This window comes from Balaenoptera ricei, chromosome 1, assembly GCF_028023285.1.
Source record: "Balaenoptera ricei isolate mBalRic1 chromosome 1, mBalRic1.hap2, whole genome shotgun sequence".
NCBI classification, from domain to species: Eukaryota; Metazoa; Chordata; class Mammalia; order Artiodactyla; family Balaenopteridae; genus Balaenoptera; species Balaenoptera ricei.
Window position 1 is genome coordinate 30,408,472 of NC_082639.1, and position 27,783 is coordinate 30,436,254.

A 27,783-nucleotide genomic window follows, 5' to 3' on the forward strand; every position below is an offset into this window, starting at 1 on the left:
TTCACTGACCTCAACTAGGTCACTTAAGACTGGGGTTTCTTGATTTCAACTCTAGACCGTTAGTTTCTGAAAGAGTGAGTCTTAAGAAATGGACTTCCCCTCTCTACACCTGGGTGATGTTTCAGACCAAAGCACATACTTCCTTAGATGTAAGCGTCCTGCGAGTTTTGTTTGACTGCTCCTCTTCCCTCTGTGCCTTCCTCTTCTTTCCCTTTTTGGTAGGTGCTGGAAACGAAACACAAGCACACACAGAGGAAAGAAACAGGAATTTGTTATTCAAAATGTGTCTGAATCCTAAGGTGGGAATGAGCTTGATGTGCTGGAGGAGGAAGGCAGAGGCCGGTGGGAAGGGAGTGTGGGGAGCAGAGCAGAGTAAAGCAGGACGAGGCTGGAGGCTGCCAGACCTGGGGGCGCTGAGTGGCCTTGGCGGGGTTTGCGTTTGTCTTGAAAACACACTCAATATAGGAGCTAGTAGTCCAACCACATAAAGAATAAATACATGAACCATCCTCCCCCCAGAAAAAAATTTGTCTTTGGACCCACCCCCTTAGATTACAATGTTAATAATGTACTTTTTTTAGAAGAATTTTCCCAAATCACCCATTTAACCCCAAGACATGTGCAGAATAAAAAGAAGAAAAGCGAATTTGTGTGATAAACAGTAAGTGGAACCAGGGTTACCTGCCAGATACGATAAATATCTGTGTGGATGACAGTACAAGAGATACTTTGGAGATTAAACTTAGATTCCCCAACGTTCTAAAGATGCAAATCACAAAAATCATTTAACTGTACCTGTATCTTCTACATCTTCTTCAACTGTTCTTCTCTGTTCTTCGGATTTTGCAAAAACCACTTTACTCAGTCCCTTGGATATTCTGAAAGGGGAAGAATAGAGTAATGAAGCCGTCCAACATTCCCCCCACTGCCCACACAGGCGCTGACGCAGGGACCGTGACAAGCTCGCAGATTAACGAAACCCCGCTCCCCTTCACGTGGTTAACACCATCGGTAGAAGCAACATTGTTTTGGCGGCTCCTGGGCATATGTAAAAGACAGAACTATCAATACTAAGCTTCTCATACTTCAGGCAGTTGAATTTGAAAAACGTACACATCACTTCTAAAAAACGGCAATACCCTCCCCTGCCCTACAAAAACACTGCTCCAATCCTCATGGCAAGTTTCTGGGAAAGGAATGAGCAAACTGCAATTCGTGAGAAGATGAGGACGCTACCTGACTGCTGAAAACTTCTTAGCTTTGGCTTTGTTTAAAAACCTCTGGTACTTAGCAATCTTTTCATCCAGGGCTTGAATAACGGCCTTGGTGCTGTTTCCCGCGTGTTCTTCCTGGGACTCTGCGTAAGACTCTTCCTCTTCGTCTCCTTGGTGTTCCTCTTCTTCCTCCTCCTCCTCCCTCTCCGCAGAAAGGCTCTCCAGCTCTTCGTCAATATCGGACATCTCCAGAGGAACGAGGTCATCCCCAGAAAACTGAGGCAGGACGTTGATTTTGCCAAAGTTCTGCCGGACCCGCGCCAGAATCTGCTGCATTTCTGAATCGGCGCCACCGTGACCGGGCTCCTCTTTTTCCTTCTCAATGATGGATTCCGACTCCTCACCTACAGTTTCTGTGACTTCCTCTGCTGGGTTGTTCTGGGTTGTTTCTGTGGCAACTTCCAAAGATGAGGAGGATGGAAGCTAGTCAGGCCGAAAAGGGGTGGGGTGGGGTGGGGAGAGAAATGGAATCAGAAAATGAAAACTGAGTTTGTTTCTTTTTTTAATTTTATTTTATATTGGAGTATAGTTGATTAACAATGTTGTGTTAGTTTCAGGTGTACAGCACAGTGATTCAGTTATACATACATATGTATCTATTCTTTTTCAGTTCTTTCCTCATTTAGGTTATTACAGAATATTGAGCAGAGTTCCCTGCTCAATTTCTGAACTTACACACCCTGCTCTCAAATGAGGCAGTCCTCTTCTCAGGACTAAGGGCAAGTATCGAAAACATGCACATCTGAGTCGTACTGTTAATCTATTTTAAGTCAATGTGCATTAAACCCTGAAGCCAGCACGGAAGGATCAGAGGAATACAGCTACAGTCCCAAAGGATGCGCCAACCCTAAGAGTATTTAGCCATCAAAACCAGTCAACTCTACACTGTAGACAGGGGAGGTTCCCTACACTGTTCCTGGGGACTGCAAGGAATGGGGGTTGCTGAGAAAGCACATCCCAAATGAGCACACACCTTGGGACTTCCCTGGCCGTCCAGTGGTTAAGACTCCGTGCTCCCAATGCAGCGGGCACGGGTTCAATCCCTGGTCATAGAACTAAGATCCCACACACAGCACGGCCAAAAAAAAAAAAGTGTAATTCCAAATGAGCACACACCGTAACAGAAGAATGAAGGTCCAGCTGAATGCTGAGGGCGAACGCAGCGCTAGTTTAGAAAGTGTGAGGGCAGAGGAGAGGTGCTGAGGAGGCACCTCGAAGGAAGGAAGGGTGTGAGGAAAGAGGAGGGAACCTCCTCGGAGTTCAGAACGAGCCCTGAGGCGGCCAACACTCAAAGGCCAGGCCTAGCCAGGCCTGTTTCGGGGAAGGGGCGGAGGGAGTGTGGGCTGGCGGCTGACGCCATTGTGCACTCACAGCTGAGGCGCGGAACTCAAGGGATTTTCCAAAGGCAAAGGGGGCTGCGCGAAGCACTAACTGCATCGGGAATCCATGAAATTCAGGAAACTATACAAAAAACTCGTATGTACGTTTCCGCACATTTTTCTGGTAAGGTGGTTTTTAGCCTTCGGATTCTCAAGGGGGTTGCTGCCACCACCAAAAAGAGGAAAGGAGGAGAGTCACGGAGCGGGGGCGGGGGACGACGGACACTGACTATCTCAACTTAACGACCAGACGTGGAGGAAGAGTTAGAGCAAGGCCGCCGTTCCCGCACAGGGCCACACGGGCGCAGAGGCGGCCTCCTTGGGTCAGAGGCCTCGGCCACGTGGCCCGCCCGCGACGTCCTCCCGGAGCCACGACACACCAGGCTCGCTCCGCCTCGGGTGCGCTGCTCCCCACGCCTGCAACGCTCGTCTCTCGTGACACCTGCGGAGCTCCTGCCTCCCATCACTAGGGCCCCCCCTAAAAGGCCACTTCCTCAGAGGCCGTCCCTGACCACCCCACGTACGAGGCACTGCTCTGTCTCCCACAAACCCCTAACACTGCTTTAGCCTCCCTCACAGCAATCAGTACGTTACATCCATATCTTACTACGTGTCTCCCTGTAGGACAATAAAAGTGCGCATTTGGTCCTTGACCCCCAGTTCCTGGCACAAGAACTCCTAAAACCCTTGGAATCTCCCAGGTTAAGACAGGGGTGTCTTGCTTTTGTTATTCGTAATAAGCCCCTCTCCCCCAAAGTTATGCTAATGAGATGACTGTGGTGGGACCTAGCTTCAGACTGGGGGCTGGTCACCGGAGAGCCCAAGCACTTGCTGAGAGGGCTGGAGGTTGAGTTCAATCACCAGTGGCTGATGACCCAGTCAAACGTGCCTACGTAATGAAGGCTGAACTTACACACCTTGCATACAAACCCTTAAGGACGGATGGGCTCTGGGGAGCTTCTGGGTTGGTGAACACAATGACGTGCTGGGAGGGTGGCCTGCCTGGAGAGGGCATGGAAACTCCACACCACCATCTACCCCATACTTTGCCCTATGCACCTCTTCCATTTGGCTGTTCCTGACTTGTATCTTTTGTAATAAACCGGTAGTCATAAGCAAACCACTTTCCTGAGTTCCGTGAGTCCTTTCAGCAAATTATCAAACCTGGGAACCTCTGAATTTGTAGCCAGCTGGGTAGAAGTGTGGGTAGCCTGAGAACCCCATCTGCAGCTGGCATCTGAAGTTGGGGTAGTCTTGTGGGATTCAGCCCTTAACCTGTGGGGTCTGCACTAACTCTGGCAGTTACTGGACACCCAGTTGGTGTCAGAGGCTTGCATAACGGGTATGGAAGAATGAAAGCTATTTGGTATCAGAAAACACCAAATACTCCTCCACTGGCATGTGTATGCGTGCGTGTGCACGTGTGTGTGTGTACGTGCAGAAGGGCAGGGCCTCGTCCCGCAGTACTGGTTGTTTGGTGGTTTTAGTGGGGAGAAGGGAAAAGGTTGAGTAACATCAGTTTCAGATATGTTGATTTTGAAATGTTGGAGAAAATATTCAACTGGAAATTTATAGCTGACAATGGAAACTCTGGGAATGGAGCCCAGTGAGAGAAAACCAGGGAAATATGGACCCAAAAGACTAGCATGGAAGCAGAACTTAAAGCCACTTCTTCAAGATACTTGGCTGAGCTCTGAAAAAGACCCTAGAAATAGAAAGGCAAAGTGCCAAAGTTGGAGCCCTGAGCAGTCCACTGCCGGGGGGAGGGACATGCAACAGTAGGGAAGCTTTTCAATCTAGCCCAGAGGCCCCAAACCTAAGACTTTCCCTGAGCATCCACTGTACCACTCTCCTTTCCCACCTGACCACGAGCTTCTTGAGGGCAAGGACCATGTTAATTATTCCTATGCTCCCAGTTCCTGGCACATGGCTGGGCGTAATGTCTATGAAACAAAAGAATCTTGGAAATGCCTGTTCTTCAAGCAGAAGAAAAGACACAAAAACCACAAGAGCACTCACATTGAATAAGCCCTCCTTTTTCAAGGCCCTGAAAACTGGCATTTATACTCAGGCTTCTATCATACATCTACTTCCTGGTCACCCCCCCAACCAGGTCACAGCAGTGGCACCCTGGGATGGGAGACACTGCAGCTGAAAGTTCTACCCTAAAGGAAGAAGACGGTGGTCCAAAGACACACCACCCCCAGGTCACTAACCATGCTTCCTGAGAGAGGGGTCCACCCTTTTCTTACCTGGGGGGCTACAGGGGACTCTGCATTGGGCGGCTTGACAAAGAAAGGAATCCGGCCCCTCTGCCAGTCATTGAGGACCATCTTCCCCACAGTCCGCAGGTCAGGCTCTCCACCCTGAAATGTCGCAGGAAGAGGCCCAATTAAATTCAAACAACACAACCACCTCCTGGTTTGGAAGCATGGCGGCGGTCCCAGTTGGCACCATCTACCTGCCCAGTTTCGCACTTCATACTGCTCACACATGCATATAAAAAAGGTCCACACCACACACGCACACACCTGCAGCACGTCCCAGTCTGAATTCTCGCAAATCCTGGCTTACCTTCAGTAACTTCCCCGTCCGGAAAGCTAGCTTCTCAAGAAAGTCCTCAGCGTTCTCCCAAGAATCAATTTTGTATGTCTTGCTGATATATTCTGGCTTTGCTCGTTCAAGTACAGCACCAATGTGGTCTTCAGGAGTCTTAATTTTTTCAACTTGAACCTAAATGTTCATAGGAAAGCTCTTGCTTACAAACTTGATTATGGAAGGAGTGAAGTTCCTAGTGTTCTCTGTAACCATATCTGAAAACAGATTTCAATGCCTCAAAGCAAGCGGGGCCTGGCAGGAGCTTGTCCTGGCGGTGGCGAGATGCAGTTGGCTGAAAGGAGTGCCATGGAAAGCCGACCACAGCCGCGGAGCCCAGAACTCAGCTCTAACCCCGGCTCACCACAAACTGACGGTGTCACTTCCGCAAGTAGTTTAAACTGGAACCCTTCGTGCTACTGACTTGCAGAAATGGTTAAAAGTCCACCCATCCCAGGACACAAAGAGAAGGGAATAGTTTAAGAAAGAAGGGGAGGAACCGCACAGGATGTATAGCCAGAAGCACTGGTTAAGGTTAAGTGGAACCATTTAAAGCTCTCGGTCGTCTTCAGAAACAAGTGAGGAAATGACCGAGTTCCAAAATGACTCAACCCATAAACCCATGAAGATGAATTATCACTAAACATAAACAGGCCCTACTTCCCTTTGGAGCCCGTGTGTAAACGACAAACTCTTTTGTGGGATGACATTGACCAGATATGCCCACGGTTCCACTAACTCCTCAAACAGGCTTAAGTGGAATGGAGAGACTGCCCTGTTCAGTGTCATGTTCCTCAAGTTTGGTCAGACAGGCTGACCCCAAACTGTCTGCTGAATGAGTAAAAAGCAAAGGTATCCAGAGTTCCCCACAGAGCGCTGGCCCCAAAAGGCAAACAAAGAGCCTCTCGGGACCAAAATACTCACCACTCCTTTCAGCACAATGTCCGTCTCTGAGTCCTCAGAGGGGTAAACCACACCGGGACAGTCGATAAGGAATATCCGGCGCATCAAGGTAATATACTGCCAGACCTAAAAAGCAGAGACTTCCCCAGGTCAATCCCTGAAAGCGATTTCACAAACCCCTGATGCTCAAGAAACTAGAGAGGGGGGTAGGGGTCAGAGAGGAGCAACCTGCTGGGTAATGAAGCTCCAAAGCCCCTCCTCTCTTTGGGCCGCGCATGAGGCACTTCCACGAGGCATAAACTATCGTTTCCAACAGCTAAGGGTCTAAAAATAATGCAGAGGCAGGATCTCCATCTAGTATTGTGCAATAATGTCCAGTAAAGCTTTTTCTGATTTTTAAAAGTACTCCTGGAAGATTAATACTGCTTGGCCCCCCTGTTCCTTTCAGCAGAACCATGGTGCTTCCCAAATACCCTGTGTTCCAGGGTAGGACCCCCAACCAACAGAATCTACCCTAAAATTGAGTTTTCTTTCTTAACCCAGGCACCAAATATTCTTGGGTTAGTTTTGTTTATCAAAGCAGAAGGTTGGAGTGACAATTTAAAACAGACTCAAGTGGCACATACCAAACCATGCCAAAGCCAGGCAGTGGCACACAAAGTACTCTTAGCCTTATCAAAACGGGCAGAAACAGCTCCAGGACATTGCCAACTATTATATGGAGGCTAAACTCCCAATGGTGATCTTCATCCAAGAGAAGCAGATAGACATCTCCATGTCCTGAATTATCACCCTCCATGGAAATAAAATAAGTCAAAGTAAATAAGACCCCCTCGAGCCAGACATACCTTTGTTTCACCTGCAATGGGGGCCACATTGCAAACTTTCTTGGAGCGCAGTGTGTTTATGACAGAGCTCTTGCCAACATTTGGATAGCCAATGAACCCCACGCTGATCTGTTTCTTGTCAGTGTGCAACTGTGCAAAAAAAAAGAATACACACCACATACACGCAGAGTGAACATCCCATGGGACAAACAGGTTGTGTTACTTTGCTACCATAAAGAATACAGTACAAAACTATTGCTACGACTTGATTTAAAACCCAGACACACCCCACCTGCACAGTCTGCGTGGGCTGCATACACATACTCATTAATAAATCAGAGGTGAGTCAGCTAGCTCCTCGGTCACTCATGTGCAATTATTCTTGAATGTTTTAAGGTTAAAAGTATGTAGGTTGAGAAACAAAGGAAGAAATAGCTTGTTAGTCATCAGTTTAGAAGAACACCATCCACTGATAAAATGTCTTCAGGGAAGAGAACCTCAGCAGATGCAGCAACCGGCAATCCCAAGACCCATCCCTCCTCTTCTCTGCACAACATATTTTGCATTTTCACTGCTAAAACTAAACAACAAAAGAAAAGAAAGGCAGCTTCAAAAGCTAGATCACTGGGTGAAAGTCTCAAAGAGGCAGAGCTCAGGAAGAGTCTACAAACGGGTGGGGACTTCTGACTAGAGACGGTGGACTGCACACCCCTGCCCACCTCACTCCCTCCACGAACTCCACCGGAACCACAGCCGTGGGAATTAACACACACACACCCATAGAGCCAAACATATAAAACCAAAGCATGCGCTGGAGATGAGACAGAACAAACTAATGTGTGATGTTAACAGAAGACCAGCAGTTAAAAAGTAGTATCTAACTTGGCCCACTACAAAATATGAAAGCTACATGGCTACAAAGGTAGAAAAACTAAAAATGCAGCAAATATACTGCCAATGAATCACGAAAGACCTTGGGAATCAGCAGTACAGACCCCTCTAAGGGTGGGACTGAAATCCAGAAGACTGACCAGTGGACCGTCTGTAGAAATAGTCACACCTCTCCTTCCCCTCCCTCGCCTGGCATGGGTGCCCAACTTCTCTACCCCAGAGCCTTAGGAGAGATAATGACTCTTTTGAAACCCTGCATGTCTGAAAATATCTTTAATTTTCAGACCTGAAAGGGACTCTAGATTTAGAGATAACAGTAATTGAAAGCAAGTGTTCCCAGAGTGATTAGTTGAAAGTCTAAATATTGAATAGTACAACCCCAGGCTCCTACTCCCACTGAGTTCCCAGAACCCTGGCAGCCAGGTCTATATACGCCCAAGCTGGAGACAGGAAGACTCCTTTCTAGGGAAACTCACAGGCCCAGGAGTAAAGACCTACAGACGGGACTTCCCTGGCGGTCCAGTGGTTGGGACACCACGCTTCCACTGCAGGGTACACGGGCTCGATCCCTGGTTGGGGAACTAAGATCCCACATGCCGTGCAGTGCGGCCAAAACAAAAAACAAACAAAAAACCCACCCTACAGACACTGACATCTAGAGTGTCCCCCAACAAAATACTGGGTTTCTGCCCAGTCACCTACAGTGAAATCTCTCATTCAACAAGCCCACCCCCTGCATAAAGTCTATTTAGCCTTTTTTTGGTGGCTCACTCTTAAATGAGTGGAGAACCAAGAATAACCAGACATCTGAAGTGTGACTCTAGTAGAAAAGACAGAAAAACAGCAACTTGGAGGAAACAGTGTCAATGTAGGAAAACGTAGAGGAAAATTTCCAAATACCACTATCATTGTTCTCAGAGACAGAGAAGCCAGTGCATCCGTGAAACAAGAACAGGCTATAAAAGGGAGCAGGGCAATTCATAAACAAGAGCTTTCAGAAATTACAAATTAAAAGTGAGAGGCAAGACTGAGCTCTGACCGCCACAGCAACAGTCAGCTCTACCCACCACCAGAGCCTCCCATCAAGCCTCTTAGATAGCCTCAACCACCAGAGGGCAGACAACAGAAGCAAGAAAAACTATAATCCTGCAGCCTGTGGACCAAAAACCACAGTTACAGAAAGATAGAGAAGATGAAAAGGCAGAGGGCTATGTCCCAGATGAAGGAACAAGATAAAACCCCAGAAAAACAACTAAATGAAGTGGAGATAGGCAACCTTCCAGAAAAAGAATTCAGAATAATGATAGTGAAGATGATCCAGGACCTCGGAATAAGAATGGAGGCAAAGATTGAGAAGATGCAAGAAATGATTAACAAAGACCTAGAAGAATTAAAGAACAAACAAACAGAGATGACCAATACAATAACTGAAATGAAAACTACACTAGAAGGAATCAATAGCAGAATAACTGAGGCAGAAGAACGGATAAGTGACCTGGAAGACAGAATGATGGAATTCACTGCTGCAGAACAGAATAAAGAAAAAAGAATGAAAAGAAATGAAGACAGCCTAAGAGACCTCTGGGACAACATTAAACGCAACAACATTCGCATTATAGGGGTCCCAGAAGGAGAAGAGAGAGAGAAAGGACCAGAGAAAATATTTGAAGAGATTATAGTCGAAAACTTCCCTAACATGGGAAAGGAAATAGCCACCCAGGTCCAGGAAGCGCAGAGAGTCCCATACAGGATAAACCCAAGGAGAAACACGCCGAGACACATAGTAATCAAAGTGGCAAAAATTAAAGACAAAGAAAAATTATTGAAAGCAGCAAGGGAAAAACGACAAATAACATACAAGGGAACTCCCATAAGGTTAACAGCTGATTTCTCAGCAGAAACTCTGCAAGCCAGAAGGGAGTGGCAGGATATACTTAAAGTGATGAAAGGGAAGAACCTACAACCAAGATTACTCTACCCGGCAAGGATCTCATTTAGATTTGATGGAGAAATCAAAAGCTTTACAGACAAGCAAAAGCTAAGAGAATTCAGCACCACCAAACCAGCTCTACAACAAATGCTAAAGGAACTTCTCTAAGTGGGAAACACAAGAGAAGAAAAGGACCTACAAAAACAAACCCAAAACAATTAAGAAAATGGTCATAGGAACATACATATCGATTATTACCTTAAACGTGAATGGATTAAATGCCCCAACCAAAAGACATAGACTGGCTGAATGGATACAAAAACAAGACCCATATATATGCTGTCTACAAGAGACCCACTTTAGACCTAGGGACACATACAGACTGAAAGTGAGGGGATGGAAAAAGATATTCCATGCAAATGGAAATCAAAAGAAAGCTGGAGTAGCTATACTCATATCAGATAAAATAGACTTTAAAATAAAGAATGTTACAAGAGACAAGGAAGGACACTACATAATGATCCAGGGATCAATCCAAGAAGAAGATATAACAATTATAAATATATATGCACCCAACATAGGAGCACCTCAATACATAAGGCAACTGCTAACAGCTATAAAAGAGGAAATCGACAGTAACACAATAATAGTGGGGGACTTTAACACCTCACTTACACCAATGGACAGATCATCCAAAATGAAAATAAATAAGGAAACAGAAGCTTTAAATGACACAATAGACCAGATAGATTTAATTGATATATATCGGACATTCCATCCAAAAACAGCAGATTACACGTTCTTCTCAAGTGCGCACGGAACATTCTCCAAGATAGATCACATCTTGGGTCACAAATCAAGCCTCAGTAAATTTAAGAAAATTGAAATCATATCAAGCATCTTTTCTGACCACAACGCTATGAGATTAGAAATGAATTACAGGGAAAAAAACGTAAAAAGGACAAACACATGGAGGCTAAACAATACGTTACTAAATAACCAAGAGATCACTGAAGAAATCAAAGAGGAAATCAAAAAATACCTAGAGACAAATGACAATGAAAACACAACGACCCAAAACCTATGGGATGCAGCAAAAGCAGTTCTAAGAGGGAAGTTTATAGCTATACAAGCCTACCTAAAGAAACAAGAAAAAGCTCAAGTAAACAATCTAACCTTACACTTAAAGAAACTAGAGAAAGAAGAACAAACAAAACCCAAAGTTAGCAGAAGGAAAGAAATCATAAAGATCAGAGCAGAAATAAATGAAATAGAAACAAAGAAAACAAACAAAAAAAAAAAAAAAAAAAAAAAGTGAGAGGCAAAATAAATCTTGCGATAGAACAGCTAAATGATCAAGTCAAGGAAACTTCCCAGAAAATAGGGTAAAATGTCATAAATGTACTGAAACAAAGAAAAGATAAGAAAATTCAAGAATTGGGACTTCCCTGGCAGTCCACTGGTTAGGACTCTGCGCTTCCACTGCAGGGGGCACGGGTTCCATCCCTGGTAAGGAAACTAAGATCCCACAAGCCGCGAGGCGAGGCCAGAAAAAAAAGAATGAAAATTCAAGAATTAAACCAGGAGATAAAACCAAATTCCTGAACAAGAACAGAGATGAATGGGGGGCATGGCGTGGGGTGGTTTCCAAAAAACAGTATAGGACAAATAACAGACTAAAAGTCCCATCCATGCCTAGCTCACTGAACAATAAAAGACCCACCTTAAAGCACATCGTTGGGACATTGTAAAACAGGAATTTTTTTCAAAAAAGATCTCAGCCACAAAGGATTAGGAGTCAGAACGGTCTCAGATTTCTCAATGGCAACATCGGAAGCCAGAAAACAATGCAATGTGGTGTCTTCAACATTCTAAGAAGAAATGGTGTGAGGGTAGTATGAAGAAATTTACAGAATGCAAGGTCTCAAAAAATGTTCCTTCTAAGCACTCCTTTTCAGAAGGCTTTTGGAAAACATGTTCCATCAAAAGGAAGGAGCAGGACTTCCCTGGTGGCGCAGTGGTTAAGAATCCGCCTGCCAATGCAGGGACACAGGTTTGAGCCCTGGTCGGGGAAGATCCCACATGCCGCGGAGCAACTAAGCCCGTGCGCCACAACTACTGAGCCTGTGCTCTAGAGCCCGAGAGCCACAACCACTGAGCCTGCGTGCCACAACTACTGAAGCCCATGGGCCTAGAGCCCGTGCTCCACAACAAGAGAAACCACCGCAATGAGAAGCCCGCGCACTGCAACGAAGAGTAGCCCCAGCTCGCCACAACTAGAGAAAGCACAGCAACGAAGACCCAACACAGCCAAAAATAAATAAATACGTAAATTTAAAAAAAACAAACACAAAAACAAAAAAGGAAGGAGTAAACCAAGAAAGAAAAGGGATCCAGTGAACAAGGAGAACACAGGGAACAGCCACGGGAATCCCGCATTCGGATGACGGGCACAGGAGACCCCAGGAAGACCCAGCAGCAGCCCGGGGAGCAGCCGCTGCACCTGCAAGGGAGGCGCCAGACTCTCCGAAAGATCCCGCGCTACCAGAGGATTTGGTGATATGTCGGTGACAAATAAAACGGAGCTAATTAACACCAGATAAAACAGAGGGTCCTATTAGAAAGGAAGTACAGTCATAGCACCGTGGATCAGCAAGGACTGACACTTCAGTCACAATAACCTAAACACTAAATGAGTAACAGTTTAGCCAAATGTCGTACAAGGACAGAGGGAGTGGAGAGGGAGGACGGGGCTAAGAAATCTAACCCTCATTTTCCATAGTAGGAACTTAACAAATACGTAAAACTGAGGGGGGTGTGAGATGAAGAAACAGATTCATAAGCATATATAAAAAATATGGAAAAAATACCAGAAGTAACAGCTACGAGTTGGACGAGCTCCTTCTGGGAAGTGGGGAAGGGTGGGACAGAGGACAGGTGTCCTTTGTTAGAAGCCAGGTAAGATTAAATGAACACACAAATACAAAGTTGCAGGTACAGAACATGAAGCTTCGAGAACGTGTGCTTTCAGGGCCTCCCTGAGGAACCAGCACCTGACCAGGGATCCGAGGCTGGAGTTCGGCAGGGTGCCTCCCAGGCAGAGGGAAGAGAAATGCACAGCCCGGGAGCCCAGAGTGGGGACACAGTGTGGGGAGGGGGCCCGTCGTCATCACCGAGCAGAGGGTGGACCATCCGGTGCCAGGGACACGGCAGAAAGGGAAGCGACGTTTGTCAGGGATGGGGGTACAGGCTGAGCTAGAGAGTATTTCAGAATCCCTTGTAATCCTGAGGCTCTGTGAGTGTTCACATCTCCAGAACACACTGTCCTCACTACCGAGAAGATGTGGAAGGTGAGGCTGGTAACTCTGACACACCCTGGGAAGAGAAATTCTCACACAAACCCACAGCTGTCCAACTGCAGGGGGGACAGGTCAGGCCGCAATACCTTTCCAAACTGCCGCAGAAGCTGAATAAATGCTCCTTTGCCAAAGGGGTTAGTAAGACTTGCGTGGAAAGCAAGTGTCGGGTAATCTTGGGAGAGGATGGCAACCCATCGTTTCTAAAGGGAGAAAAGAAAAGAAGTTGGTAAACTGTGAGCTGTTTATTTACAACATAGGAAGAACCAGAGCTTGAATAACAGGATGGTACTTCAAATACACAGTTGTCTAAGGAAAATGTTAGCTGTAATTCTTTGAAATATTTTTTTCAAGTATGACTGTTGACGCTTTGTCTTTTTTTTTTTTTTAATTTATTTATTTTTGGCTGCATTGGGTCTTTGTTGCTGCGCAGGGGCTTTCTCTACTTGTGGTGAGCGGGGGCTACTCTTCGTTGCGGTGCGCAGCCTTCTCATCACGGTGGCTTCTCTTGTCACAGAGCACGGGCTCTAGGCCCATGGGCTCCAGTAGTTGTGGCATGCAGGCTCAGTAGTTGTGGCACACGGGCGTAGCTGCTCCGCGGCACGTGGGATCTTCCCAGACCAGGGCTTGAACCTGTGTCCCCTACATCGGCAGGCAGATTCTTGACCACTGCGCCACCAGGGAAGCCTGTCTTTTGTCTTATAAACACAAAACAATATTCCAAAAATGCTTTCATTGCTACTAAATGCAACTAATGTTAACATAATGTGAAACAGACCTGGGGCCTCGGCAGCCGCCCCTTCTGAAGGGCGCACACCGTTCATCCTATGGGCACTGCAGCTGTCCCACTGCCAACCACCAAGGGTCAAAGGTAACTGCCCAGGACTTCCCTGGTGGTGCAGTGGGTAAGAATCCGCCTGCCAATGCAGGGGACATGGGTTTGAGCCCTGGTCCGGGAAGATCCCACATGCCGCGGAGCCACTAAGCCCATGCACCACAACTACTGAGCCTGCGAGCCACAACTACTGAGCCCACATGCCACAACTACTGGAGCCCGCGCGCCTAGAGCCCATGCTCTGCGACAAGAGAAGCCACCGTGATGAGAAGCATGCGCACGACAATGAAGAGCAGCCCCTGCTCACCACAACTAGAGAAAGCCTGCGCACAGCAACGAAGACCCAACGCAGCCAGAAATAAATGAATAAATTAAAAAAATTTAAAAAAAAGGTAACTGCCCATCATCAATGAAGCCCATTTTAGTTTTGTTTTCGATGAGAACACTTGAATGACTACACCCTCAATAGTGCAACACCTTAACTGCTGCCCCAAATCCTAGAGACCACGACACTGACTTATTCATGGGTAACTCAGAGCCTGCACAAGCCGTGTGGCCTTGGTCATCTGTTTTGCATTAGCAACTGTACTTACCGTTGCCCAGGTTGGAACAAGGTCACATTTGTTAAGAACAAAAATGAGGTGTTTCCAGGGTTTCTCCTTTTTCAAGTAAGTCTCAATGTGAGGGGAACGGGTACCCATTGGATCTCTAGCATCAAGAACTTGAACTACAACATCTGATGAATCTATCACCTGCAAATTCAAAGAGGCAAAAGTGACTTGCTACAGGAGTACAAGGGCAAAATGAAAGAGAGAAGACATTTAAGGGAACCTGGGAAAAATAAAGCAACAATAGAGATAACCTCTCAACAGTCTTATGAGGAGAGCAGGTGGTAGCTAATCTCAAAGCCCAGGGATCAGTACTCGAAAAATTGTTTTCATCCTGTGGGTATCTGAAACTTGTTGAATTCCAAATAGAACTAGCTTGGATGAAACCGGTCTATTTCACGACTGCTATGCATTAGTGAGTAGAACCATTTACTTCTTCTTTTTTAAAAAAATATTTTATTTATTTATTTGGTTGCACTGGGTCTTAGCTGCGGCTCGAGGGCTCCTTAGCTGCAGCAGGCTCCTTAGTTGTGGCATGCAAACTCTTAGCTGCTGCATGCATGTGGGCTCTAGTTTCCTGACCAGGGATTGAACCCAGGCCCCCTGCACTGGGAGTGCAGAGTCCTATCCACTGCACCACCAGGGTAGTCCCTCATTTACTTCTTAGACCTCTAAGTTTCCATGTTATAGGTTTTGAGTATTTTACAAAAAAACTAAAAAAGTTTGTTTGCTTTCATGGTACTAGTTTCCTATCAAGTTACTATTTGATTATGTGACTATGCTTGAAAGTCTTCGTTACCGAGAATATTATTTGAGTGTGGACCTAAAACTCAGCCGGCTGAAGAGAACTAGACCAGGACTCAGGAGACACAAAGCCTCTTGCACTAACTACCTGGGTAAGCTGGGGAAGGTATTCAAGCTTTCTAGACTTGAATTCTCATCTGTAAAATGAGAGGGCTGGACTAAGTAACTCAGAAATTCTCATGCAGCTCTAACCATGTATAATGAATCTCAACAAGAATATCATTTAGCAGGTAATCCAAAGAAATATTAACAGAGAATATGTGAATCTATGCAATGTGGTTGTTACTATTATATGAGTAATAAAAAAATGCAGTTATCTAGAACAATGGTAGTATGTGCACGGCCATATCCATCCTGGAGGTGGAATTTGTATTGACAGAGCTTCAATAGATCCAAGTCAGTTTTCTCATATAAGATCATGAAAGCCAAAGGAACCATTCAGTGAGATAGAATTTAAAGTCTTACCTTGTAGAGTTCACCCCATATTCTTTTAGACTGTCCCTTTTTATATATCTCTTCTTGGGCTTCATTTCTAAATAAGAAAAGACCCAAAGTGAGCAAATGAAGCACTATAAAGATTACAAGGATGTTTCAGGGAAAAAACCATGTGCCAAGGGAAAGCGGTATCAAAACTAGTATCAACATCACTAATTATTAGAGAAATGCAAATCAAAACTACAATGAGGTATCACCTCACTCTGGTCAGAATGGCCATCATTAAAAAATCTATAAACAATAAATGCTGGAGAGGGTGTGGAGAAAAGAGAAGCCTCCTACACCGTTGGTGGGAATGTAGATTGGTACAGCCACTATGGAGAACAGTATGGAGGTCCCTTAAAAAACTAAAAATAGAGCTACCATATGACCCAGCAATCCCACTCCTAGGCATATATCCAGAGAAAACCATAATTCGAAAGGAAGCATGCACCCCGATGTTCACTGCAGCTCTATTTACAATAGCCAGGACGCGGAAGCAACCTAAACGTTCATCGACAGAGGAATGGATAAAGAAGATGTGGTACACATATAGAATGGAATATCACTCAGCCATAAAAAGGAATGAAATAGTGCCATTTGCAGAGACATGGATGGACCTAGAGATTGTCATACAGACTGAAGTAAGTCAGAAAGAGAAAGACAAATATCGTATAATATCGTTTATATGTGGACTCTAGAAAAATGGTACAGACGAACTTATTTGCAAAGCGGAAATAGAGTCACAGATGTAGAAAACAAACCTATGGTTACCAACGGGGGAAGGGGGGGTAGGATGAACTGGGAGATTGCGATTGACATATATACACTACTATGTATAAAACAGATAACTAATGAGAACCTACTGTACAGCACAGGGAACTCTACTCAACGCTCTGTGGTGACCTAAACGGGATGGAAATCTAAAAGAGTAGATATATGTATATGTATAACTGATTCACTTTGTTGTACAGCAGAAACTAATACAACATTGTAAAGCAACTATACTCCAATAAAAATTAAAACAAAACAAAAAAAAAACAACTAGCTGTAGACGGACCAAAATTAGACTTAATTTAAAAAATGACTATATCCAAATGCCCATCGACAGATGAATAAAAATAAATGTCGCGTATACATAACGGAATACTGTTCAGCAATACAAACAAATAAAGTACTGATACACGATACAACATGGATGACCTTGAAGACCTTATGCTAATGAAATAAGCCAGATACAAAAGGACAAATACCGTACAAGTGCACTTACATGAAGTACTATTTAAGAGAGAAGTTAAACTCATAAGAGACAGAGAACAGAATGGTGGTTGCCAGGGGCTGAGGAGAGGGGGGAATGGGGAATCAGTGCTGGATGGGTACAGAGTTTCAGTTTGGAATGATGTGAAAAAATTCTAGCAGTGGATAGTGGTAATGGTTGCATAGCCATGTGAATGTACTTAATGCCACTAAATTGGATGCTTAAAAATGATTAAAATGGGACTTCCCTGGTGGCGCAGTGGTTAACAATCCGCCTGCCAATGCAGGGGACACGGGTTCCAGTCCTGGTCCAGGAAGATCCCACATGCCACAGAGCAACTAAGCCCGTGAGCCACAATGACTGAGCCTGTGCTCTAGAGCCTGCAAGCCACAACTACTGAGCCCGTGTGCCACAACTACTGAAACCCACACACCTAGAGCCCGTGCTCTGCAACAAGAGAAGCCACTGCAATGAGAAGCTCAAGCACCGCAATGAAGAGTAGCCCCTGGTCGCCACAACCAAAGAAAGCCTGCACGCAGCAAAGAAGACCCAACACAGCCAAAAATAAATAAATAATTTTTAAAAAAGATTAAAATGGTAAATTTTGTTATGTATATTTTACCACAATAAATTTAATTAAAAAAACAAAAGCAACCATAATTAGGCAGTCTGTCACAGAGAATTATGAAAAGGAATCTGAATCATAATCCACACTCCACAGCTCCCATGAAGAGTGAAACTTTCCTGATTAAGGTTGAGAATCTGCTTATTTATTAGCCTCAAAGACATTTACCCAATGTCCCTGGAACAAAAATAGTTTTGTTTCTCCCCCACTGCCGACTGTACCCTTTGGAGGTGGAAAAAACTCAAATCAGCAGACGCATACAAAGTCCAAATAGTTCTAAGAATAAATGAACTCGCTGCCTCTTTTTGCTTGGCCTCGAGCGGCTTGACTTGACCTCTAGGAGGCCCAGGGCTAGCGATGGACTGAGGACAGCACCAAGGTAGTGGCATTGCAGGCAGGGGACAGCACCTCTCCGCTAGGGCACCTCAGGAACACATGAGGGAGAACCAGGAGAACAAAACTGGTAAACCCTTTCTGGAGGGTAATAAGGCAGCCGCCTATCAAAAAACTGCATATTCTTCGACGTCATTTCCCCTTAGAATTTATCCTTGGGGAACAATTAAGGATGAGAAAGAATTAGTCACATTGATGTTTTACCCTAGAGTTGTTTACCATAGGGGAAAACTTTGAACAGCATAAATGTCTAACCATGGGACTGGCCACAACAAAAACCTACTCTGACATGAAACATTATATTGCTGTTGACTAAGGACTGACATGGAAATATATTCTTAATAATTTAGAAAAATGCATTAAAATAAAAGCAAGTTAAAATACAGTCTTAAAGTACTGTACTTATAAATAAAAACGTCCAGAATAATGTATATATATACATATATATCCTTAACTGACCCTTGACCTTTTGGGTATGAACCCCTATGAAAGTATGATCAAAGTTATGGATCCTTCTTCTCCTCCCCTTCTCTAAAAACAACAAAACTCACTTCTTTTATGCATGTACATAAATTTTCCATATTCTCTTCAGAGGGTCACAGAAACCTCAAAGGATATCAATGAGCTCCCCCCACCCCCAGTGGTCCAGAGTAAACCCTGATATTCACCAAAATATTAACAATGCTTAACATAAGTAGTGGAATTATGAGTGCTTATTTTCTTTTTGTTGTATTTCCAATTTAACTATATTTTAAAAATTTGTCTATGATAGAATATACTGTTATTATTATGAAGAAAGTGTTATTTATTTTTATTTGGGGGGGAATTAAGAGACCAATAGTAAACAAGCCACCTTAAATTATCTTCAGTCTGGCCCCAACCAGTTTCACTAATTTTTCTAGTCTAAGGGAAGATCTCCATCTATGAGATAAATCACCGAGCTTCTGGCAGGTAAATAACTGTAAAGAAGATGTCTATTGCAGAAGAGCAAATGAGGAGATGTGCATGAACTTTAAAACTGTACCTCACACCAGTATCTTCAGCTACCAAGTCACGATCCTTCCCCTGGTCATAGCTCTCAGTGGACATTTCTGCATTTTCTATAAGTGACTGCATATCACCTGCAAATAAATTTGGTCGCTTCCTCTGTGCTTTAGGGCCAAATGTAGTTTCAAAGCTTTCAGTATCAAGGATGTGCACCTTTGAGTTCTAAAGAGAAAGGAGAATTATAGGTAACACTAAGCAAAGCACTGAGAAAAAGCAAAAAGTTCAAAACCTATCTGGGAAAGGCTTTCTGCTTTCATTTTTGCAAAGCTCAACCCATACCAAAACCTACAACACGAATGCAGCCTGACTTCAAAACAGAAATCCTTATTTAAATAGCAAACGCACTTGTTCCCCTCTTCTGAAAGCTTTCCTGGAGAAATACAAAATACAAATAGTCAAAGCAAATATGAATAGTTGTGTGTAAGACTTGCCAAAAACTCTGCTTTATTTCATTTATCATAAACTTTAGTCAAATGTAATTACGGCTACAACGCTGAAAATTAACTTTTTTCTGACCTTTGTTTTTTTTTTAGCTTTCAAACAAGTGCATAAAATTCGCCAAATTCACAGATTTTTGTCAAGGACGATCATGCTCAAATTTGTGTTTTTTTTTTAAACCAACTGTAAATGCCAACTTTTTCTTGGAAGTTAATTTCTTTCATGGCTAAAAGGAATTGCTTTGTTTTGTAAGATGCATTTTAGTTTCAGATAACATTTTCCCTAATTTAGGTAACGTTTTTATTAAATGCACATGCGAAGTCTTCAGATGAAAAACATCTAGCAAAAGTCCAAAATAAGAGTTTAGATGTGATAAAAGGAACCTGATCCTAACTAGAACTTGACGTGCCTGTAAAGGAGTTACGGGCAGAGGAATTTTTGAATCAGGATGAAAGTCAGACTCTGAGTTAGGATCTATCACGTAACAGTATGTTAACAGCCGGCAGAGAATAATATCCTCAAAAAAAACAAACACCCTCTGCCCCCCAGTACAGGCTCCTCTGTAAGCACCAGCTACAAAACGCGGAAGAGAGAACAACCCAGTGGCTTCTGAACTTGACAGACACCTCTTCAACTCCTAAAGATCCTTAAGCTATTATCAGAGTCTCTAACCCATCTCTCAGTTTAGTTTTACTCACTACGCTCCAACAAGGGAACATCCCCGAACAGAACAGTCGCGTTTTACATTAGAACTAGGTTCTAATGTCACTGGGAAAATTATGATCAAAATTATCCTTGAAAATCTCTCAACCTATAACGTACACTATACCTGGATCTGTGTCTATAAACCTGTACCTTAGTAAGTACAAGGTAGTAGTATGTCTATACACTAAAATACAGAGACAATATAAGTTAAAGTATTTCCACTGTAGTACTGCTACAGAAACATAGTAATTGTAATGCACATACAGGTGAACGTGTAAAAGTTAAAAGCGTATCTGATTTGACTCCACCGTGCAGCAAATCTCAGAATCAGATTTCATAACGAGTAGTAGATATTGCACTAAAAATAAAACAGGTAAAGTTTCTTCAAGGACAGAGCAGAAAACTCATCAGTTACTCTGAGTACCCGTCTGCACCAAAATACAAACTGCTGCAGCTGTGGGCCCTTCATTCTATGTATCAGACATTTAAGCACTGAATTTTAGAAGCACTGAACAACTGCCATGGGCAACAAAGCAATAAATCCATAATAGAACTTCTCTGTTCTTCTCATAAACAGGATTCAATAGTTTGTTAAAAGATGGCTTTAGGGAGGACAGAGAGAACAAAGGAAATGAGCAACTTGTCTGTGGTTCATGAATTACACTCACGTGTTTCCCTGAAAGAAAACAGTCACTCCACTAATAGGTGCCATTCTTCTAGTCTGTCATAAAACAAAGCATAATTGACAAAACCTGAGGCAATAACCAGGCCTTGGGTTTTACTTTGTTCTGCAAGTAAACACTTTTCTTTGAACTGTTTAATCCATGTATGCATGTCAGTGTTTTCTTCCCCTCCTCATGCTGGAACTGAAGCTCTGTGCTGTACTTATGTACATTTTTGGGAGTTACTATTCAAAGCAAGTAAAAATGTGCAGGCAGGCATTAGGCCATTTCTTTGGTTCCGTGTGAAACTAATTCCACTCAAGCCAGATTCAGTCTTTACTGCACTTCTAACTTCAATGATTAACAACCAATCTGACTGGCACCCTTTCCTTCAGCTGAAAAGACTCTCTAAGGAGCTCCCAGAAGCTGAAAGTCTCCCTCCCACCAACCCAATCCTAATTCTATGCTTCCCCAAAGTTTGATGGAACTACCACTTAAACAAGTTTGCTTACCAAAAACATTTAAAAGCAGTATTGATAATAGCCACGATCTCTTTAGGTCTAAGTAAGTGGTGGCCTAAGTGCTCGCCATGTGCCAAGAGCCTTAATGGATGTTTCATCTGCATCCAGTCACCCGAGGAGGGGGTCACCTTGACTTACCAGTCGGGGAAGTGAAAGCTCGCAGAGAACCCTAACTAAGGCTGCAGGTAAGGGACAGAGCAAAGATTAAAATTCAGGCCTGACTCCCAAGCCTGTGCTTTGGTCCACTATTGCCACTGAACTTCTCCGACAGAATTCGGTTCATGCTAAAGGTGAGACCCCTAACAAAGGTGAAAGGGGACGTCTCAGAAAGCTTATCAGTACTGCTTCAGGCACTATTCTCTATGGAAAAACAAGAGGAAAGTACGGTAGAGAGGGATCTGTGTGGTTTGCCGGGGACATCCTCCATCTTACATGAGGCCGGATTCGATCATGGAGAAGAGACATGGGTAACTTGCTTTGCTTCATGACAACTTTGTACGGATCCTTCAAGACTATGTCCATTTCCTCTTGAAATTTTTGTAGCGATGACTGCTTAATCACACGTGTATTTCCTGTTTTACAAAAGAATGTTGCTGTTTAATAAATAGCTCCTTACAACTTCCGCCTCCATCTTCCCAGGGACACGGTGAAAGGTAAGATTTTATTTATTTTTATTTTTATTTTTTTATTTTTTTAACACCTTTATTGGAGTATAATTGCTTTACATTGGTGTGTTAGTTTCTGCTTTATAACAAAGTGAATCAGTTATACATATACATATGTTCCCATATCTCTTCCCTCTTGCGTCTCCCTCCCTCCCACCCCTCTAGGTGGTCACAAAACACCAAGCTGATCTCCCTGTGCTATAAAGGTAAGATTTTAAATTGCCCTCACTCACCCAAACACCTGACACATACATCCCACGTAGCCATTTTCAAACTTAAAAGAAGGAAAAAACCAGAAACCAAAAAACAAAGAAACTGCCTCTCCTGCACTCATACACTAAGAACTAATCCACCAACCCAGACACACAAAGGGTTTCAATAGTTTTCCAAGTCCAATTTCCTGACTGGATGAAACTGAAAAATAAACATCACTGAATGGAACTGAGATTTGACAAATGTCCTACTTCCTGCTAGATCTGGCAAAGAAATTTGGAGCCAATCACAGCTGATCAGTTAGCATACTCAGAGAATCCCAAAGCACAGCACCTAAGAGTCATAGCATTGGTTTTTAGGGTTATAAGGGTTTGAAGGCACTATTAATCAACAAAGCCCTCCAAGGGAACAAAATGAAACTATATAACACTGCTTGGAGAACACCTTGGAAGTGAGAGATTGTATTCACTGAACAGCGCATTGCAGCACAAATGCCAAACTCAAGGTGAAGACGACCACGCTGGCGGGGATGGTGACGATGACAGCGGTTAAAGCTTCTATTGTACTACTTGCCGGACACTATTCTAGGCACTTTACATAAGAGTATTTATGCATTTAATTACCACAACAGTCCTACGAAATAGGTGCTGTTTTTATCTTCATTTTACAGATGGAGAAACTGATGAGCAATCTTAAGAACCTGACCATGGTCCCAGAAATGGCAGACCTAGGCCTCAAACCCAGGAGGTCTGGATCTAGTGTCACCGGACCTTGCCACCATGCTAAAGGCCTCTTGAAGGAGTTCTCTCAGACACTTTTCTGTGCTGCAGTTTCCTAGGGGGTACCAATCCCACCAAGAGACGTAAAAGATGTGCAAAGGTAGTTGCCATCTGCCCCCCAGAACAGAGGCCAAACAGCAGGCAAAGAATGCGGTCTGACCATCTGATGTGCCCACACAGCTGGCAGTGGCTGAGGGAAAGGCTGAAAAGCCCCGACAGAGATGAAGGTGGAGTTTCCAAAGGAAGAAATCCTGCTTCCCCAAGGCCTCTGGAGATACGCTATTCATTCCTGGGAAGGACCAAAGAGAGATCCTTTCATTGTCACTCAGTCCAAATACAACCCCACTAAGAAAAAGTGTTTCAGAGGAACTTTAGGCTAAAGGCACAAACACACCTGCAAGGCACCTCTCAAAGTCACCTCTCCAGGTGACTGGAAATTAGGAGAGGAGCGTTCTAATGAATGCTAGTCATTAAGGATGATCTCATCTGTCTAAGAGGTTCACTCACGGTGAACAATGATGGGCTCTTTTCAAAAAGAAGTCATTTACGGAAGGCACCGCCACGTCTTTTCTCTGCACTTTTCCCACGGTGGGGACTTCTTATCTCATCCCTTTCTCATACTGTCCTTGGCAGTTCCCCTCACCCCAGATACCTGCCTTTTATTATTATTATTTTTTAATTTATTTATTTATTTTTGGCTGCATTGGGTCTTTGTTGCTGCGCGCGGGCTTCCTCTAGTTGCAGAGAGCGGGGGCTACTCTTCACTACAGTGTGCCAGCTTCTCATTGCGGTGGCTTCTCTTGTTGCGGAGCACAGGCTCTAAGGCATGCGGGCTTCAGTAGTTGTGGCACGAGGGCTTCAGTAGTTGTGGCACACGAGCTTAGTTGCTCTGCGGCATGTGGGGTCTTCCCGGACCAGGAATCGAACCCGTGTCCCCTGCATTGGCAAGCGGATTCTTAGCCACTGCACCACCAGGGAAGCCCCCAGATACCTGCCTTTTAGATACCTGAACATTCTACCCTTTTCCATACAGCACACATTTTCTAGGGTAAAAGTAGCAGAGGACAACACTCACCAAACCACTTAATGTTCGGCTCCACTCTCGCCACTGTGCCAGAAGCCACCGTTGACTGATACTGCAGAGGCTTAATCACTTTACCACGGCTGTTCCTGAATTGAGGAAATAACAGATTTGGGTTGACAACAGAAGAAAGGCTACAGCAAAGCTGGGTTTACAGAATACGCTTTCCATCAAAAGGACCTCTTTTTTTTTTTTCTCCTTCCAGTTTTAAGTGATCATGAAATACAGATTTTGGTAAACAAAAAGTACTTTTACATTCAAAACAGATTGCCCCAAAGCCACTTAACCTTTCGCAACAGAGCACGTAATGATTTTTGCTCGATGAATAACAACTAATGACCGTGTTTAAAAATCTGTTTACTGTTTGTTTGCTTTAAAAAAGAAAACCGCATACTTGAGTCTTTTTTGGATAATTATTTGAAGGCTGGTTTAAATGAATTTTAAGTAGAGGGTGATTTATGCTGGAACTCGAAATTCTAAAACAAACTGCAGAGTAGGTGACTAAGGCAGATTAAGTTCATTGACATTTGTGTTTTAGACACATCTTTTAGAATCCAATTACCAAACAAATTGAATAAGACCAAACAAATTGAATAAGACCAGGTCGCAAAATGCCACACTCAGCAAGCCCCTGTGGTAGAGGCTGCCTCAGCAGAACTGAGTTGTGATGAGTTTCCAAGTGCCACAATGTTGTGATCTAAAGTTTGTCATTAAAAAAACAAGTTTTCTGGCCGCTTTCATGACACCATCCTACGTGCTTTGTTAAAGAAAAGCAGATTTCTATCTGACAGATATGTACCTTGAGATTTAACATGCCATTTGTGGAGGCCGAGGCTGTGAGGAACAAGGCTGTTGTAGAGTACAGTGACACAATCACTATTTCAACCCCTACTACGCATGTCTTTAACCCAAAATTCAGTTTATCATATAAAACGGTATTTGAAAATACACTACTCCTATCTGGGGAAAGTGGGGGTGGGAATATCAAAGGCTTAACAGGTGTCAGCTACAAGTCAAGGGCAGGAAGGGAAGAGGAGAGGACACCAGCGCCCACGCTCACCTGCGCTCCTTCTGCCTGTACATATTCAGGCGTCGGATTGTGGCCCGGTCCCTCATGTTTTGGCCTCCTGCTCCCTGAACTCGATCTAGGAAACACAGAAGTGGAATGCACACTGTTTGATAGCCAACAAGTCTAAGTATAGCCATTGCTTCAAACACACCAACTAGTTCACTCAAAGCAGGCAAGCTGCCACCTCACCGCAAAATCTCCACTTTCTCCACGTGTTGCTCCAACAAAATCATTCCTGGAAGCTACATGGTATGACAAAGTTGACCTAATCTGGAACCCTCCGTAGGACTGTGTTTGAAAATGATAGTAGGTAATATTTCTGAGCACTAATTATGGCACTGTGCTATCCACATTACAGGCATCATCTCATGTAATCCATACAACAATCCTACCAAGAGGGATGCATTATTCCCATTCTGCAGGTTAAGACACTGCGGCACAGTAGGCAAGCATCTTGTACAAAGATTTTTTGTACAAGAGCCAGAATTTGAACAAAAGCATCAGATCACCATCTGTGCTCTTAACCACTAAGACACCTACCTCTGGGTCTCAGTTTAACAAATACTGAGTGCCTGCTACAGGCAAAGCATCACGAAGACTACGATTCTGGCACATAAGTGTTCCTAACGTACCAGTTTCTTAATTTCCTAAAGTTTGATCTTAGTTTTACCAACAGCAAAATAGGTAGTAATTCTTGCCTTACATCTCAGAGAGAAAGAGAAGGACAAATTAGCATAGTAATACCGGCTTAGCTTCTCATTTGGGGATGCCTTTAAGTCATCTGTCTTGAAGTCATGCAATAGAAAACAGGCAGAAATCACAGGACTGGTGGCTCTACTGCTCACTACGTGTGCCAGCTGTGACAAGCTACTTCTCCTATTTTGGCTCAGTCTCTTCACCTATAACATCATGATCTCTAAGGGCCTCTTCAGGTCTAACACTGTCAGATCCCAGTCTACACAAACTGAATAATTTATCAGCGGTCCAGGTAAAACATTCAACATTAATTAAAATCAAAAACTTTAGGCCATATTTTAATATGTTTTATTAACTAAACCCAAATGGAAGGGACTCCCCCAAAGGCTATCTTGTTCATTCTGTGGTGGAACCTCAACAAAACTCATACACATCTTCAAAAACATCTTTTGTTTTTGAAGTATGAAAGTTTTTTTTTTGTAAGTATGAAACGATCATACTTATCTGTAGCATTTTCTATGCACTTTACCGGATGGGATGACTCCAAGAGCCAAATCTACTAGCCCTTTCCCATTTAAATGGTCAAAGCTAAGGTGGTAGGCAAGTGTGGCCAAGTGTAAAGGGCCAGCTGGGTCAGCCTACATCACTTTTAGTCTGACTTTATCTAATTTATAGTACTTCTAGTAATTCCTTGAGCTGGAGAGCTGGACTCATACAAGACTGAACTATTTGGGGGGAGGGGCTTCAACACCTGACACACACAGGGACCCAAGAAGAGGTCAAATTTAAGTGTCCCTTCCAACTCAGAGCTTCCCAGTCTCTGCACCTCACAATTGGAGATGCCCCAAGGCTGCCAGGCCTGAGTGTTCACTTTCCCGGCTTTAGACCTGGTGCCTGGCATCTAGTCTTGACAGGCGACCAAGACTAAGCCCTCCTCAGGGCCTATGAACAAGTAATCATCTTCTCCCTTCTCATCCCCAAAGGCCACTCTGCTTGAGGTCACTCCAAGCAAGGCCACCCGGTGTCTCTCCCTCCAAGCTTCCTCCAAGCCCCACCCTCCGCGAGCCCCGCCGCCCGTACCGGGATTTGTGCTGGCTTTAGAGGGGTTGATGGTGCTCCGTCCTTTGTACTTGGGCTTCACCATCTTGCCGACGGGACGGGGACCGGAGCGTTGGGTCCGGCCTACGTGGGGTAAAAGATCTCGTAACTTCCCAAGCCGGGCTGAAACAACCCGCCCGAACCACGCTGGACCGCGTGCATGAGACTACGTCACTTCCGCTCGCATCCCTTCCTTCCCCTGCGCGACTTCCTGCGAACGCGAGGCGCGCGCCGCCGCACTCCAGGCTCCGCCGCACTCCAGGCTCCGCCCCCGCCCCGGCCTCTTAGACGTCGCCCTGCGTCGAGCCCCGCCCCTCTCCTCCCTAGCAACCACCAAGCTGCCCTCCGTAGCAACCGCCCAGTTACCCTGGACGCCCGGCCTAGAACTCCTAGTTGGGTCCACCCACAAATGTAGATGCCTCTTCCCAGGCCAAAGACAGAAGATTAAGTTCAATTATCTTCTGAATTTGTCCTCTAAGCCCTTCCAAAAGTGGCCGACTACACAGCAGCCAAATACCAATGAGATCTGGTCACCCTTCTGAAAACTCCAACAGCGTATCATCACTCTCAGCCTTAAAGGAGAGAGAGAGAGAGAGAGAGGCAGAGAAGCTGAAACTCCTTGCTATCCCTACAGAATTTTCAATGATCTGGTCCCTG

General features: G+C 44.4%; 1 protein-coding gene across 1 annotated transcript in view; it reads right to left on the reverse strand.

Moving 5' to 3' along the window:
- The window catches only part of GNL2 (G protein nucleolar 2), a 28,217-nt gene extending 899 nt beyond the window's left edge, over positions 1–27,318 (reverse strand). Inside the window, exons 1-15 of the mRNA XM_059919264.1 lie at positions 27,109–27,318; positions 25,324–25,408; positions 24,258–24,352; positions 21,958–22,097; positions 19,177–19,361; positions 15,868–15,934; positions 14,584–14,742; positions 13,245–13,358; positions 7,000–7,128; positions 6,173–6,277; positions 5,228–5,386; positions 4,906–5,019; positions 1,237–1,697; positions 796–878; positions 140–225 (exon numbers count right to left, since the gene is read on the reverse strand). Of these exons, the coding sequence (XP_059775247.1) occupies positions 140–225; positions 796–878; positions 1,237–1,697; positions 4,906–5,019; positions 5,228–5,386; positions 6,173–6,277; positions 7,000–7,128; positions 13,245–13,358; positions 14,584–14,742; positions 15,868–15,934; positions 19,177–19,361; positions 21,958–22,097; positions 24,258–24,352; positions 25,324–25,408; positions 27,109–27,172 (2,046 nt within the window). The 5' untranslated portion in view covers positions 27,173–27,318. The remainder of the gene's footprint in view (positions 1–139; positions 226–795; positions 879–1,236; positions 1,698–4,905; positions 5,020–5,227; positions 5,387–6,172; positions 6,278–6,999; positions 7,129–13,244; positions 13,359–14,583; positions 14,743–15,867; positions 15,935–19,176; positions 19,362–21,957; positions 22,098–24,257; positions 24,353–25,323; positions 25,409–27,108) is intronic.
- Positions 27,319–27,783: the final 465 nt, after the last annotated feature.